This window comes from Helianthus annuus, chromosome 14, assembly GCF_002127325.2.
Source record: "Helianthus annuus cultivar XRQ/B chromosome 14, HanXRQr2.0-SUNRISE, whole genome shotgun sequence".
NCBI lineage: Eukaryota > Viridiplantae > Streptophyta > Magnoliopsida > Asterales > Asteraceae > Helianthus > Helianthus annuus.
The window spans coordinates 137,250,221-137,266,834 of NC_035446.2; the positions used below are offsets into that span (position 1 = coordinate 137,250,221).

Genomic DNA, 16,614 nt, shown 5'->3' on the forward strand with positions numbered 1-16,614 from the left:
GATATAAATCTAAATTAATTAACGAATTCTTACACATTAAGTTTTATATCAAGCTATAATAAATTTGTTAAAATATAATAAAAATTTCTAAAACATAAAAGAAATTTTAAGAGGAGGTAACCACCAAAGATAAAGGGAATGCACCATCAAGAAGCTTCCTCCACCCGTAAATAAACAAAAGCTTATGAGAAACTGTCAACGTCCGACTTTAACTTTAAAAAGAAGTCAAGTGCTTTTTCTTCCTTGGTGTAACCTCTTCCTTTGGGCATTATTGTGATCAACTTGAATGGATTGCAATAATTAAACTATTATATTGTAAAATGTGTAATACTTTTCTTTGATAAATATTGTGCACTTTCAGAAAATCAAATATTGATGTAAAATCACTAAGCAAAACAAGTGCATTGTTAGAATTACTATTTTCAATATATTAAACAGTTTCTTATATTCTTGGATCCTTTAAAAAACATGTATTATTTTTTAACAATAAACACTCATATATAAAGTCTAAAGACATTTTACTTTAAACAGAACGTGTCACATGAATACAAATAGACTAAAAAATTGTAATTGATAACAAATCTTTACAAAATATGTTTAAAGTTCCCCTCTCTTGATAATAAAAAATATCTATATAAACATATGACTACTAAATATAAATAATCATATGCCAATATTACACATACTAATACATTAACAACACATGTCCTAAGCCAAACAATTGAAGAAATGAAGAAAAGTGGAGGGTACATGACCAACATTAGAACTATTTTGATGACAAAGAAATATGATGTGATACAAACACAAAACATAAATACTCATATGCTATATCCTACATTTTGATACCTCAAAAGCAAATGTTCATGTCAAAGAATTATCGAAAGTGAAGAAGTAGAGAAACGACGCAGGACAATCCACCCAAAATGAGAAAAAGACCACACACGAACGATGGTTAATCTACGGTCCAACTAAGGTGCGACCATGCATATGATTTGGACATATTGTACTTATAAGCCAAACTTGATCTTGGACATCTTCGAGCATTAAAGAAACATTCAAGATAAAGTTAGTCGGGGTGTATTAGAAATTTGGGACAATCCATTTTAAGATGTATATTTTTCAAAACAAAATTTAAATAGGTTTCGAATTTTTATATCAAACACCCAAAATCTTATAAAGTTATATATCTTTTACATTTTTTTTTTGCAAATCAAGAAATAAATGCAAATTGGATTAATAGCTCCTGAAACTAATATAAATCTTTGTGTTCATGTAAAAGTATTAAACATGTTCTAATATGAAGATGTGATTTAAGTATTGTATATAACGAGTTGACGCCAACTCTCGCGTTGCAGCGGGATGTTGATTATAAATGTCATTTGTATTGCTATATGAGATGCGAAACGTTTTAAGTTCCTGCAAAACATTCTTTCATTTTGCCTAACTCCAGCCTACAACCCCATACTAAAGCATAAGAAACAAATTTATAACATATGTGTACCTTTAATGATAAATAAATGAGTTAATTGCCAAAATCGTCCCTGAGGTTCGGGTATGTTTGCTAGTTTCATTCAAAACAACTTTTTTGTACTAAATAGTCCTTCACTTTTGAGATTTTTGCCATTTTCATCCAAAAGGTTAATTTGCTTTATTTTTCCTGTCAAATATTTGAATGAAAATGGTAAAAAAAATCCCAAATCTCATGGACGATTTTGGCAAAAAAAAGTTAGACGTTTGGATGAAAATGACAAAAGTCACAAAAGTGAAGGGTAATATGGTACAAAAAAGTTGTTTTGAATGAAATTGGCAAACATGATTTACATACATCGCAACTTTTCAAAGAGTTGCCCGTTCAATATCGCAACAATTAGAAAAGGCCACCATCCATGCCTATATAAGTTCAACTGCTTCCTTGTAACATTTCAACCGACCCACCTTTTAAACCAAAGGGACATAACCCAAGTTGGTAAGTTGTTTGTGTATATATACAATATGATTTCATGCGGTGAATCGCTATCATAGGTAACTTTCAAATTTGGTTCAATTGATTCAGTCATATGATTCTTTCATAATTTCTGTATTTCCTTCTTGAATCTGCGTTTCTATATACCCAATAATATAACACAGATTTCCATACCCTATAATAAAACTGAAGAGTTCACAACAACAGAATGATAACGTCATTGTTTAAAGAATTCTTAATTTTTATGTATGTGTGTTTGTGGACAGGGAGATAGAATTGGGGGAGAGCGAGGATAACAAATTTAATGGTAAACTGATAAGTATAATCGAACGAAAAATCATTGAAGGGTGAAGAAGAAAAATGGAACTGTAAGATTGTGAATATGGACAATCTTTCGTATGGACTTAATGAAGAAGTGTGAGAAAGAAAAGTAGATTTTGAAAGGATTTTGGTTGCAGATATGGTATTATCAATGGGATAATAGAAATGAAATATATATAAAATATAAATGTTTGATATTTGTATATGTACGAAAAGGTGCGTGCGAAGCGGTACGAAGGGGATGGAAATTAAATGTTAGTTGCGCGAAGAGGTGGGAGTGAATTGTTGGTGACCGTAGTTGCTTTTTGTACTTATATATAATATAATTGACACAAGTAACACAATATACTTAACCCACTAATAGATATTACAAGTCAAATTATGACAAAACCTTTTAAAGACATAGCATCAGCATACAGCATACTTAACCCACTAATTAATAGATATTACAAGTCAAATTATGACTAAAACTTTTACTATTTCTTCACAAATTATATCATGCTCCAATAAGTGTGTTTCCTTTTCTTCCTTACAAAGCAAAGCTCCTATGTTAGAATCCTCTTTACACCATATTCTTGTGTTTATAAAGTTAAATCAGAGTGTTTTATTCCATAATTGCGTTGATCAGTGCTTTCACTTTATTTCAATAAAATACAAACAAACCTCTTTTGTGTTCTTCCATTTCCCAATCATATTTCATTTGAATCTTTAACAAAGATTCATGCATATTTCACTTCGAGGTGTTTGTCTAATTTGTAACAAAAAAACCAGGACTAAACATGGGTCCAGTCGATCCACCGAAGAGATCAAAACAAACGCGTCACAAGTTAGAAAATCACACGAGATTAAGATCAAGGCCGCTATTCAACAAGCATCCGAATATGGGTCGCTTGTTGATCCCCAAAGTATGGATGTTTCCGACACCACTGACATCGAAAGCACGGGGTTAGAAAGATCAAGATCACTAGCAAGACTAGAAGCTCAAAAAGAGTTTCTTATAGCAACTTCTTTGGCTGCGAATACAACATTTGAAACCGCGGACTCTATTCATGATCTCGATGAAGCTTTCTCCAAGTTTTTAACCATGTATCCGAAATATAAATCAACCGAAAAGATTGATGAGTTGAGGGTTACTGAGTATGCTCACTTGGCTGACAAAGATTCTAAGGTTTGTCTTGATTATTGCGGATTTGGGTTGTTTTCATTTCTTCAAGTTGTTCAATATTGGGAATCATGTTCCATTAGTTTATCACAAATAACTGCAAATTTGAGAATTCATGCACTATATGGTGCTTTGGATACAAGTAAAGTTGAACATGATATCAAAGACAGGATCATGGATTACTTAAAACTACCTAAAAACGAATATGGTCTCGTGTTTACAGTTAGTCGAGGTTCGGCTTTCAAACTTCTAGCCGAATCGTACCCTTTTAGTACCAGTAAAAACCTACTCACCATGTTTGATCACGAGAGCCAGTCGGTTGATTGGATGGCTCAGACAGCGAAACAGAAAGGCGCAAAGGTTCACAGCGCGTGGTTTAAATGGCCTACGCTTAAACCATGTTCGACCCATTTAAGGAAACAGATTTTAAACAAGAAAAAATGTAAGAAAGATTCATCGAAAGGGCTTTTTGTGTTTCCGGTTCAATCAAGAGTTACTGGTGCTAAGTATTCTTATCAGTGGATGTCATTTGCTCAACAAAATAATTGGCATGTGTTGCTTGATGCGGGTGCATTGGGTCCATTAGACATGGATTCACTTGGGTTATCTTTGTTTCGACCCGATTTCATAATCACTTCTTTTTACAGAGTTTTCCGGTATGACCCGACTGGATTCGGATGCCTTCTCATCAAGAAAACCGCGATTAAAATCCTTCAGAAGCAAGCTAGTCATACTAGCTCTGGTATGGTGAAGATCGATTCAGTGTTTCCGAGACAGTTGAGAGACTCGATGGGCCGCTTCTCTCAACTGTCGGGGATCGTAGAAAATGAAGATGAAGATGAAGATAAAGATAAGGATGAAGTTATCCCAGAAGCGCATACCGGAATCCAGTTGCCAGCTTTTTCGGGTGCGCTCAATCCTTCTCTAGTGAGGGATGTATACGAAAGCGAAACAGAACATGATGACAGTCCTAATCTTGAAGAAACCGAAACCGAAATGTTTTCTGTCATGAAAAGTCCTGTTTTAACGCGAACTGAATCGCCAGAAGACGCAATGTGGATCGATGTCGGGCAAAGTCCATTAGAATCTCATCCTGTGATCGCCACAACGAGTTTACCACCGCCCTTTTGGTTTACGCGCAATCGACACAACAACAAATTCGATTCGCAGCCTTGTGAAAGCAACAATATTATAAAAACTCAAGATCACAGTCCAGAAATACAGGAAGAACCTGAAATCGAAAGCGCTGTTATACAAAGAGAAACGGAGGATGACTTTAGTTTAGTCGATTTTGAAGACCAAGATGATTATATCAGCGATGAAGAATCCGAAAACAGGGAACCCGAGATAACATGCAGGCATCTTGATCATGTAAACATGTTGGGGCTCAGTAAAACCACATCCAGGCTTCGGTTCTTGATCAACTGGCTCGTGACATCAATGCTTCAACTGAGACTACCGGGTTCAAATCCAGAGGATTCTGTCCCACTTGTTCACATTTATGGGCCGAAAATAAAGTACGAAAGGGGTGCATCGTTGGCTTTTAACGTTAGAGACAGGATCACAGGACTGATTAGTCCCGAAATCGTTCAAAAGATGGGTGAAGCAAATGGGATTTGTCTTGGTATTGGTATTCTTAGTCATGTAAAGATTATACAAAACACGAAGGAGAGTCATAGGGCTATGGATCTTGCGGTTTGCAGACCGATGGACGACAAGAACCATAGGCTAGAAGGTTTCGTGAGAGCTGAAGTTGTTACTGCTTCGCTGGGTTTTTTGACTAACTTTGAGGATGTTTATAGATTATGGGTTTTTGTTGCAAAGTTTCTTGATCCATCTTTTGTTAGAGAGTATGGACCTTCAACTCTCATGGAAGGTGAAGAATTATGAAGCAGATTTCAATGGGAAATTTGCATTTGTGTGTTAGTTATATGGGATTAGGAAATAAGGCAGGAGGATTTTGTTTTAACAATTTTATTATTTGCATTTCACCCTTCACTCTTAAAGTAATATTCATATATGATGTACTATAGTCTACAATCTAGTAATAAATTGGTGGTTCAAAGATGATGTGACCTCATCTACAATGCATTTGTGGAGGGAATCGAACCCATGTCACATTTCTAAGCAAAACAGCAAAACAAAGGAAATAACCTTCCTGTTCGTTCGTGCAAATCCAACAGCAAGCCCATTTGTGGGCTGCACCGGTTTGAATTTTTGGCCCGTGTAATAGTAGTAGTTGCAGCCCAATATGTAATCGATGCAAGAGATCTTGATTCAACTAAGCCCATGTGATTTGATTTTAATTTTATTTCACATGGTTAAATTGATGCCCATTTTTCAATCCTTAATTTGCAATCACACAATTGCAAAATTTTCAAATTTAGCAATTAATTTTTAACTTCATCACTTGATTTGCGAAGACGGAAGAAACAAATAATGGCGGGTTAGGACCGGGTCTATTTCCACCGGGGAGAATCTACGAGAAATACACATCAATCTAGAAAGGAACCTACGAAACGGAAACGCATCAATAGCTTCGACTCCCTGTGAGCACCCTCGAGCGTGAAAATAAAAATATTTTGATACTTAAACAGAGAAAAGTAAGGTTTTCGAAGAATAAGAGAATGTGAAGAACAAGTTACCTTTTGACGATGGTCTCACCTCTATATTATGTTGAGAAAAATGTTCGGATAGTCCTTGTGGTTTGCTTTTTTTTCACCTTTAGTCCCTATTTTTTTTTTAAATTACAGCTATAGTCTCTAAATTTTGCAATTTCGTTCCCGGGTAGTCACTGGCGCTGATGAGTGTTAGTTTTTGGTGTTAAGTATGTTTGAAATTACTTAAATACCCTTGATACAAAACAAAATAATAAAAACAATAAAATATTTAAAAATTCAATAGACCTCACCCAACCCCTCACCCAATCAACCCTTTCCAATCATTCTTTGTGGGACCCACCACCACCTTCTTCAACTTACTCCACCCTCCTTTTCGGACCTCACCCTCCGGCTACCACACTCCACCAGGACCACCGGTCCACCATCGCCACCACAACATAACCCTCTCACCACCACCCTCTCATTCATCGCCGCCACAACACCACCCTCTCACCACCACAACACCACTACTTCTCCACAACATATCCAACAATTTTCCTAGAAACTCTTGACGAAAACTCGTATGAAAAGTTGATTTTAATCCATAAATCGAAAATGGAACCGTTCGATTAAACATTTCAACAGTGCATCTACAACATCTAACGAAGATTTGCGACCAGATATGTTGTCTTTCAACTTGCTGCCGGTTTTCGTTTTCTTTTTGGCTGGTTGTTAGGTGCTTAATACTAGTTGGGTATTAAATTGTATTAAATTGATTTTATCCCTGGATTACAATTATATTTTTGGCCCCAATTCAAAATAAATTTTTGCTTTTCTCCCAAACTAAAACTGACGATTTTGCATTTTCGCCTCATTTCAAAAATTATGATTTCGCCTTCAGTTTAAAATTATGTTATTGTCCGGTTCAAAAAAAAAGTATGATTTTGCCCCCTAATTCAAAATTACGATTTTGTCTTCAGTTCAAATTAAAAATATAGTTTTGTCCCCGGCGTAAAATTACGACTTTGTCCTTAGTGCAAAATTATATTACCATTTTGTCTCTGGTTTAAATTTATGGTATTCCCATCACTTTAACTTTTGCCAAATTACGATTTTACCCAACCCAACAAATACAACTTTGCCCTCAGTTCAAATTACAGTATTGCTATCGTTTTAGTTTTTTTAGCAAAACTATAAAAGTGTTTTTTTCTAATTGGTTGCCTGGATTTAATTTTTTTACATGTCAATGAGCTGCCTAACACTCGCTCATTAATCCTGACAAAATACAGTTTTGCCCTGAAGTCAGCGGGGCATCAACTAGTTTAAACTACAATACTCCTATTGCCTATTGCCCCATTGCATTGCTTCTTCCTCTGCATTTTTAACACCTCATATTAGGCCATAGGGTAAGGGGCGGGAGTTTGGGCGTGGGTTGGGGGAAAACGCCCAAGTCACCACCCCGGGTGGGCTTGGGTTGTGGTGTGGCCCCTTGGGGCTTGGCTTTCAAGCCGGGCGTGGGACGGTATGGCGAAGCGAGCTGGCGGATTCTCATTGGGTCACCCGCCACGTCAGGCGGTTGTTTTAAAATTTTGAATTTTAAAATTCAAACATAGAGTTTCAAGACAAGGAAAACAAGGCGTTCGATAAAATCGGCCTTTTTGAATTTTTTTTAACGCTCTAGGTTTTCTTATTTTGTAATTTTTAGAAAGAGTTAATAGCCAAAATGGTCCCTGAGGTTTGCTCACTTTTGCCACTTTAGTCCAAAATCCAAAATTTTTAAATCTGGGTCCCTGAGGTTTGCATTTTTTTGCCATTTTAGTCCAAATTTCAAAAACTCCCTTTTTTTAACTGTTGCAACCAGCCTATTTTGTCCTTTTGTGCAGGGTATTTTGGTCATTTATATGAGTTATTATAACAAACTCAGATCAAGAACCCAGAATACCCCTGTGTAAAAGGACAAAATAGGCTGGTTGCAACAATCAAAAAAGGGGTTTTTGAAATTTGGACTAAAATGGCAATAAAATGCAAACCTCAGGGACCCAGATTTAAATTTTTTGGATTTTGGACTAAAGTGGCAAAAGTGAGCAAACATCAGGGACCATTTTGGCTATTAACTCTTTTAGAAATTATGTAATTTTTAGGATTATGTAATTTTTAAAATTTTAATGAAGTTGTAGGTTTTTTATAAATGTTGTGTGATTTTTTATAAATTTTTTGTATTTTTTTTTAAAAACATTTATGCCATGCGGTACACCCAACCCAAGCCCAACCCACGCCCCGCCATACTCGGCGGACACGTAACCACCCCGTGAGCTGGCTCCCTTTACACGTGTCACCAAATGCCCAACCCAAACCCCAACCCAAGACCCACCATACACCATGGTCTTAACTGCAATTTAATAACCCCTTTCCTCTCTCCTTCACACTTCTCGTGTTCGCACTTATGCCACCAACAATGGCTAACCCTCCCCCAACTCTATGACACCTCTCTCTCTCTCTACCTCTCTCTCTCTCTCTCTCTCTCTCTCTCTCTCTCTTCAGTTCCAGCCTATTAACAGGATCAAGCAATCGAATCATGAAAATAAAAGTATAAAAACATCTTACAATCAAGCCATCGACAAAATTGCAGGTCTGCATCTTTCTCCCTCCACTCTTGGCTATGAAGCCGTTAACCTTCCAACGGTCAAAAAAAAACCCACCAACGGTCACATGATTCAAGCGGTGACTTGTCCCCGATTTCACCTCACCCCGCGCGGTGAAGGAGTTCACTGCCCTCTTTGCCGCATATCTTTTATTGTATCTTATAGGAAATTAAAGCCATAATTACCGTGATCCTTCGAGATTTATGCAATACATATTGAAACATGAAGGTGTTTGGGTTAACCCTTTTCATTGTATTAACTTATTTTATAGTTGTTTGAGAGTAATTATAACCTTATAAAGAAGCAACAAACTTATGCATATCAAGGTTGTACAATTGGTTTTGGAAGATTTTCAAAAAAAAAATGGAATTTTCCTTTTTAACCCTAAGGTTTTAATCTTTCACAATTTAAGTTTAAAGTTTTAATCTTTGTTTCATTTTTAACCTTAAAGTTTTAATCTTCGACAATTTAAGTTTATAGTTTTAATCTTTGTTAATTTAACCCCTTTGATTAATTTTATTTTTCACTTCTAATTCAAAAGTTTTCATCTTATACAATTTAACCCCTTTGATTAATTTGATTTTTCACTTCTAATTCAAAAGTTTCCATCTTTTGCGATTTAACCACTTTGATTTTTTTTACTTATTTGTTGTAATCTTGCCTTTGAGAGTTTTCCAAAGAAAAAATGGTTATGCATATGGTTGTTGTAACCTTGGCTTTGAGGGTTTTTTAAAAAAAAAATGATTTTTTAACTTTTCACTCAAATGTATTTCATATGGTTATGCATATGATTGTCGTAACCTTGGCTTTGAGGGTTTTTTAAAAAAATGATTTTTTAACTTTTCACTCAAATGTATTTCATAAATTACCTTTAACGCAAAACTATTTGTTTTTTACTTTTAACATAAAATTTTTTATCTTTTGCAATCTATCCTCACAACTTTTTTTACTTTCAACTTTGGTCCTTTATAATTTTTATTTTCCGCAAATTTTTTCGCTTTATGCTTCGTTCAAAAATTTTGTGACTAAACACATCGAAACGTGCGTCTTTGGTTTAACGTATTTATGTTTCGTTCTAAATTTTGCGAGTTAACACGACGCAACGTACATGTGTGGGTGAACGTTTTTACATCGTCTATTTTTTCCCGTTTGAAAGGTTCAACATAACATGCGCGTCCTAAATCGACTTAGTTATAACAAAAGAATCCCCGCCGGCGGGTCGTAATTCTAGTTATTATTTATTTACCAAATAAACTATTTCTATAAAGTTCTAAAATATATATTTAAAATACAATAATAATTATATTCTAATAAACATTAATCACTTAGAATTTAGAAACATTGATGATCTCAACTTGTTGCTAGTTTTTACAACATGTTTCTAGTTAACCATCAATTTTGTGATAGTCTAATTGCAACTTTCCCAGTAACATTAAAGGCGTGATGGACACACTCCATTAAATGCAAAAAACTAAACAGATAACCAAAGCTTTTTGTTCATCCCATTATATTTACCCTTTTCAGTTTAGACTTTAAACCATTCACCTATCTTCACAAAGCAGCAAGCAGAGTGACGCCATGAAATCACACAGGCGTTTGATATCGCCTGAGAATCCAGTCAACTTTCTCAAGATCATTCTCTGCGATGACACTGGCTCTACAGGCCTTGTAAGTTCATATTCCTGTTTTACCATACTTTTGGATGACTAACACTAAAAGGTTTAAATACAAAGGGTCGTTAACTTACAAAGTGTAAAAAGGATTTTAATCGGCTGCGTATTTCGATTTCTTATGCGGAATTTTCATTTGTTTTTTTTTCTTTTTGTGCTTAATTTTTTATACATTAAGTGTACTTGTGTACATTAACTTACCCAATATAAATATTTGATTTATATTTTTTCAATTATCAGAGGTTACCGGTGAAATTTACGGATGAGTATGGGAAGTTTTTGTCAGAAAAGGTGACACTGAAGGTGCCAAACGGTGACGTTTGGCAAGTTGAATTATATAAATCAGGAGATGAGGTTTGGCTAAAAAATGGGTGGGGTGAGTTTGCAGAGCATTATGGTTTAAAGTTTTCCAACATGTTGGTATTCAAATACGAAGGGTGTTCAACGTTTGGTGTCATTATGTTCAATGCAACTGCATCAGAGATAGAATACCCTGAAAGCAAAGATCGTTTTAAAACCCCGGTTAAACCGAATGCAAGAAAATTCCCGGTTTCTTCTGATGAACCGGAGACTACAGTTTCAGATGATGACTCGTCTTATTCTGATGAATCGGAGACTATAGTTTCAAAAGATGACACTTCTTCGTGGTTGAGTGAAGATCAAGAACATGGGATCAAGATTAAGGGTTTGTTGAAAATATACATATGTGTGTGTGTGTATTCATTTAATTAATCTTTTGTTTTAATTTGATTTGATTTTAGATGAAGGTGAATGTTCAAGTAAAGCAAGGGAGATTGAAAAGGGTAAAGCTGATTTCAAAAGTGATAAACCCTTCATGGTTTATATAAATCAATCACATCTTACTAATCGCGGAGTGGTAAGTGTAACTAACTTCATCTTTGTCAGTTATATCTCAGCATTATAAAACAGTCACTAATGTTACTGCTAATGTAATCGCTTTCATATGATGCAGTATCTACCAGCGGAGTTCAGAAGGAAGTTCTCGAGGGGTCACAAGAGCGATCACGAATGTTCGCTTCAACTTAAAAATGATGGAAAATTGAAGGCATGGAAGGTTGTTGTAGGTCGTTATTTGGGGAAGGCTGATTGGCTGACGTTTGTTGAAGACAATGGTGTTAAGGTTGGGGATGTCTTGGTTATTGAGATGATTCACAACGACAAAGATGTTCTTTGTGTTAGCATATGTAGATCTGGTTGTTAAGTTGTCTTTGATCATAATTACTACTTTTTGTATCCACTATTAAGTACTCAACTTGTTTGATCAAGATTGCTATTTTTGTATCTACTATTAAAGTATTTGTTTGATCAAGATTTCACTTGCTAGTCATACAAACAAACAATACGGGTTACATACATTGGTATTATCTAAATCAATCCGGATCGTTTTGAAATCATATAATACAACTAAACCAACCAATCGCCTACAAATCAAACTAAATTGATGTCAAAACACATGGTTGTTCTCGTCTTTCTGTACAATGTTGTCTTTCTGCTTTTTAATCCGAGGATGATCATTCGGAATTAGAACCTGTATCCGTGCTATAAATTGCGTATTCATTGAAGTTAAAGGTAGGTTTTTCTTCATCCCAGATAAGTATCTCCTTTGCATACTTGAGTGTTTGATCCACACTGTTTGGTTCCAATCCCTTAACCACTGAAACAAACAGCTTACGATCAGTGATCGATGAATATAGCTTCTTGAACTGCACAGCGACGTAATGTGAAGCCATTAGTCCCATTGAAGGGCTATGATTAATGTTGTTGCTGCTAATGTTTTTATTCTGGCTGTTTCGGCTGACTATCGGCTGGAAGTCGCTGAACCAATCACAGCAAGTTAAAGGAACCCGTTCGAGTTTCTCCTCAAACACATCGAATTTGTTTAGTACTAGAAGAAACTCCATCTGATCATAAGTCGGGTGTGTCACAATGCTTGTGAAAAACTTCTTATTTAGCAACATTTTGTTGACTAAATTCCCATCTGCATCAATGGCATACTCATCAAAATCACTCAACGAAACACAGAAGATGACAACACGAACATCTTCGAACATTTCAAGCCATTTGCAATTTTCCCCATATCCTCTTGCTTGCACTCTTATTAATTGAAACCTGATCAAAACGGTTAACAAAGGTTATGCTGTGATTTTGTCTGTAAAAAGTAATGATTTTTTAAACAAACCTGAGTTGAGAATTATGTTGATCAGTCATGTCATCGTTTTCATCTGGTAACGAAGGGAACGAGAAATCGACACTAGAAAGCCCGTTTGAAGAAGTAACATGTTCCGCATACAAAATGTCAACATCTGAAGGTATATAGTCCGCGCTCAATATGTTGGCAGCCTGAAAATTCACACACACAGTAAGATGCGAAAATCGCTTATTTAGTGTGAAAAATGTTAAACTTTTACGATTTACCTGTTCCATGAAATAACTAGAAACACTTGGGAGTGTTTCCAATTCATTTCGTCTCCTGTAAGTGGCCTGCATTGCGCGATGATTCCATAGTTCTTCAACAACCGGTGCATATTCCCGTGTGGCAGCTGGGAATATATCTTCCAAATTACCAGCCACCATGGTTTTAAGAAGCCAATCAGAAAACGTTTTCAACCTCGGGGGGATAGAGTATATAGTTTCCTCGTTTTCCGCAACGCCATCTCCTGTTGACAACCAGATATTGCGTATTATTTCAAGTATAATAGAAAAGAAAACAAAAGAAAAGAAAACAGTTAATCACTTAATCCATACCTGTAGATTCAGTGTTCTTAATTTCATTCAACGCTTCATCTTCAAAGCGTTCACGCCCTTCTAGAAGTATCCCAAGGTAGCCATAGACGTTGCTTTGGATTATGAATTTGATACTTTCGCGTTCTTCGTCGGTAAAAGGGATGTCTTTATACAGGATTTTTGCCTGATGAGATGAATGTACTCGATTATATTATTATCAACAAGAATTCAGAAACATAAAATGAAATAGACTATAGTTGGAATAACCTGCTTAAAAATGGTACTTGTACCAGATCCACAACATCCAATTAAAAGAAGTTTACGAGGGGAAATCTGGTCAAAATAATCCGGCAATGATTGACCAAGCGTGTTGCTACTCAATTGCTCTCCAGTGGGATAAACTGTTTTAGACGGAACTGGAAGAGATAATACAGCACAAACCAGCTTCGTTCCAGCCTGAAAATCAATATTATGTTTAAGAAACCATTAACTAAAATTAAAAACACGAAAATGAAAATCATCTAAAGACTTACTTTTCCCCATATATACCCTCTAGTGTTTTTCTGACCTTCTTCCTGATATGAACCATCATCATTCACCCAAAAGTGTGGATTACCAGCACACTGGACTCCAGAAAGCTGCAACATATAACAAGGTTGTAATATAACATATGTTGTAAAAAAAATAAATTATCGGTCATTTAAGAAGATACAAACCTGAAGCATTCTTAGCTCGACTTTTGTTATTTCACGACCATTTATGAAAACACCTGTGTTTCCATTGCTAGCATCGGGCATAATCGGGGCCCCAACGTTTAAATGGGGACTAATAATCTTTGACGGTTTCTCACCCTCCTGTTAAAAGATAAATATCATGATAACCCTTAACTCCATGTACATAAAAATACTACAAATTTACAACATTATAATGACGCGATATTTACCTTTCCCCAAAGACCGGATACTTTATCATACCAATAATTTCCCGGTTTTAGCTTCTTTGGAGGATTAGGGCAGCCTTGCAGTATCGCCAGCTCATCGTGACAAAGCGGTTTTCCGTTGACACAAACATACTCTGACGGCAATTGATTAACCGCACATAGTTTTTCAGCTTTCATTATCTGTCTAACCTCTAAGCTATTAAGAAGCCGTTTCAGCATACGAGAACATTTCCCCAATTTACCCCTCTTCGACTCGTCAATCGAATACCCGATGCAAGTAACACACTTTCTTCCTTCCGGCATCGACCCCATCGCTCTAAGCACACAGTTGACACAATATTTCGCATTACAAACGATGCACACTTCCTTCTCCGTAAACCTATTTCCTTTACAACACCGATAACACGCCCCTTTTCTCGTTTTCACCTCCGTCTCTCGTACTTTCACCCGCGCAACCGCGGGTTCAACCTGACTAACCCCCTCACCTAAATCCTCATCTTCCGACTCAACATCCGGAAAACCGATCAACGCGTTTCGTCTCAAATCACAACCCGCCTCATCATCCTTACCCTCTCCATCTTTACCAGAACACGAAACCCGAGACGACGGATACTCAAAACTCAACCTCGACCCATTCGACTCGTTAAAATCATCATCCACACTCTCTTTACAAACATTTGAAGCTCTAAAAGCAAGTGAATTTCCAGAAAAGTCCTTAGACTTATCAAAACTATCCGAAAACCCTAAAGTACCTGAACTATCAACCCTACCAGTTGTCCCATTAATCAGATCCATAAACTCACCAGAGCTTATAAACACATCAGGATCACTAGAACTCACCGGAGACACGGTGGTTTCCGTTTGCGTACCTAACCCTAAATCTTTCTCTCCGTCACCGTTACCATTACAGTTAGAATTATCATTACTGCTGAATGAGATAACGGAAATTGGGGAGATAATGGTTTCGGTGGAGAGTTTGGAAGCAAGAATGGGTTGTACAACAGGCAAAGAGAGTTTACCGCTGTTACGAGAAGGGGGAATGATTGCGGCAACGGGAATCTTGTTGATGTCGATTGGAAGAGCTCGGGGAAGAGCGTGGTGTGGTAGAGGACCTTCGTATTCAAGAGCGAAGGAGTACGGTGGTCCAGTACCGTCGGAAACCATGGTGGTGGTGGTGCAAAAGAAAACCCTAGTTCAGTTTAAACGAACCTGTATGGGTAAACTGAAAATGAAATTAAAATTGAAATTGAAACTGAGAGAGAGAGAGGGAGAGGAGGTTAGCCGGAGGAGGTAAAAGGGTTGGGCCGGAGAAGAATCCGGTGACGGAAGATGGGGAAACCGGCGGGAAGAGAGGGGGGTTGGGAAAGTGAAGGAGTGAAGAAAAGTGAGAGGAAGCATGAGTGAGAAAGAAAGAAGAGCAGTGTGATGGAGACAAGAGAATTTTGTCCTTTTTTTTCGTGGCTATTGGAATCGAAGCTAATAATAATTTTTTTTAATTTATTTATTTATTTATTTTTTTAAATTGGATACTGCCTTTTTGTCATGACTAGTTGTTGATTAATTGTATTTTGCTCTTTTGTGTTTGTGTCATGGAAGTTAAATTGGTATTACATCGTTATTAGTTTGGTGCACGCTATTTACAATACCATGTGTGTGAGTGATTATTAAACATTTAAACGGATAATAATCATGTTAAAAAATGTTAATATAAAAAATGTATTAATTACTTTATAGATAATCTGAGTAGGTGTTTGTTTATGTGATGTTGATGGTGGGTTAAGACGAAGTTTAGTTTGTGTTAGTTTGTCTATTGAGAACTTTCTTGAATAGACATATTTTGCTCTTGGATAATGGTAATTATAGTAAGCTAGTTTATCTGCAAAAGCTAACATGTCTGTGACCTTATTGGTTTCATATGTGCATGAGCTAATTGGGCAAAGTGTTAATCTAGGTGGGTTTTAGTATAACTGAAAGTGTATACTTGTGTTTATTTTCGAGTGTTAAAAGTGAGGTTATATGATATTTACTCCTTTGCTTAAGTAAAAAGATGTTTTGAATGTTTATAAAGTAGTTTCAATATATGTGCAGCTTTAATGTAAGAAAATAAGATTTGTGTCAACTTCACAAAAAATAATATGTAATATCTTAGACGAAAACGTTACACACATTAACAATGTATAAGAGAGATGTTTGGTTAGATATAATACATTGTCTTGACAAGCACGACGTGTTTGGGATCACAAAATGGAGCCTAGTAAAAACTTCATATTCAAACATGTTAAAACTAGAGCAATACCTAAATTAGTAACATCTTGGAAGGTTAGCACATAGTCGCAAAGAAGTAAGTGAGCTAGTGGGACAATGCATAACATCCTTGTGATCGGTAACGAAACCTCACTCAAAGAAGTAAGTGAGAGATATAAGTCTTGGATACTTATATTATATGGGGTAAGTAAGGTGTCAATTTCATGGAGAGTTTGTGGATGGCTTTTATTTCTTGGTGAGATGGAAATGTGAAAGCCTTGGTTGGTTGATTGATTTTGAATAATTTATCTGACAAACTTTACAAAG

At 36.1% G+C, this 16,614-nt stretch overlaps 3 protein-coding genes across 5 annotated transcripts; 2 read left to right on the forward strand and 1 right to left on the reverse strand.

Annotated features, from left to right (window-relative positions):
* Positions 1 to 2,824: 2,824 nt before the first annotated feature.
* LOC110903844 lies at positions 2,825 to 5,444 on the forward strand. The gene has a single exon (XM_022149639.2). The coding sequence runs from the start codon at positions 3,006 to 3,008 to the stop codon at positions 5,334 to 5,336; it is 2,331 nt and encodes a 776-aa protein (XP_022005331.1). The 5' UTR covers positions 2,825 to 3,005; the 3' UTR covers positions 5,337 to 5,444.
* A 2,993-nt stretch (positions 5,445 to 8,437) lies between these two features.
* Positions 8,438 to 11,688, forward strand: LOC110903843 (B3 domain-containing protein At1g49475). Of its 3 annotated transcripts, none has more exons than XM_022149635.1 (5): positions 8,438 to 8,675; positions 10,213 to 10,356; positions 10,599 to 11,043; positions 11,120 to 11,235; positions 11,332 to 11,688. In XM_022149635.1, exons 2-5 carry the CDS (start codon positions 10,267 to 10,269, stop codon positions 11,578 to 11,580), a joined length of 900 nt encoding a protein of 299 aa, XP_022005327.1. In that variant the 5' UTR covers positions 8,438 to 8,675; positions 10,213 to 10,266; the 3' UTR covers positions 11,581 to 11,688. The 3 variants fall into 3 exon arrangements, with proteins under 3 accessions (XP_022005327.1, XP_022005330.1, XP_022005328.1); XM_022149638.1 differs by having other exon boundaries at positions 10,251 to 10,356; XM_022149636.1 differs by lacking the exon at positions 8,438 to 8,675 and adding an exon at positions 8,695 to 8,916.
* Positions 11,680 to 15,487, reverse strand: LOC110903842 (extra-large guanine nucleotide-binding protein 1). The gene is made up of 8 exons (XM_022149634.2): positions 14,047 to 15,487; positions 13,820 to 13,957; positions 13,637 to 13,741; positions 13,371 to 13,559; positions 13,125 to 13,287; positions 12,795 to 13,036; positions 12,559 to 12,719; positions 11,680 to 12,488 (listed from the first exon to the last, which is right to left on the reverse strand). The coding sequence occupies exons 1-8, from the start codon at positions 15,205 to 15,207 to the stop codon at positions 11,891 to 11,893; spliced, it is 2,757 nt and encodes a 918-aa protein (XP_022005326.1). The 5' UTR covers positions 15,208 to 15,487; the 3' UTR covers positions 11,680 to 11,890.
* Positions 15,488 to 16,614: the final 1,127 nt, after the last annotated feature.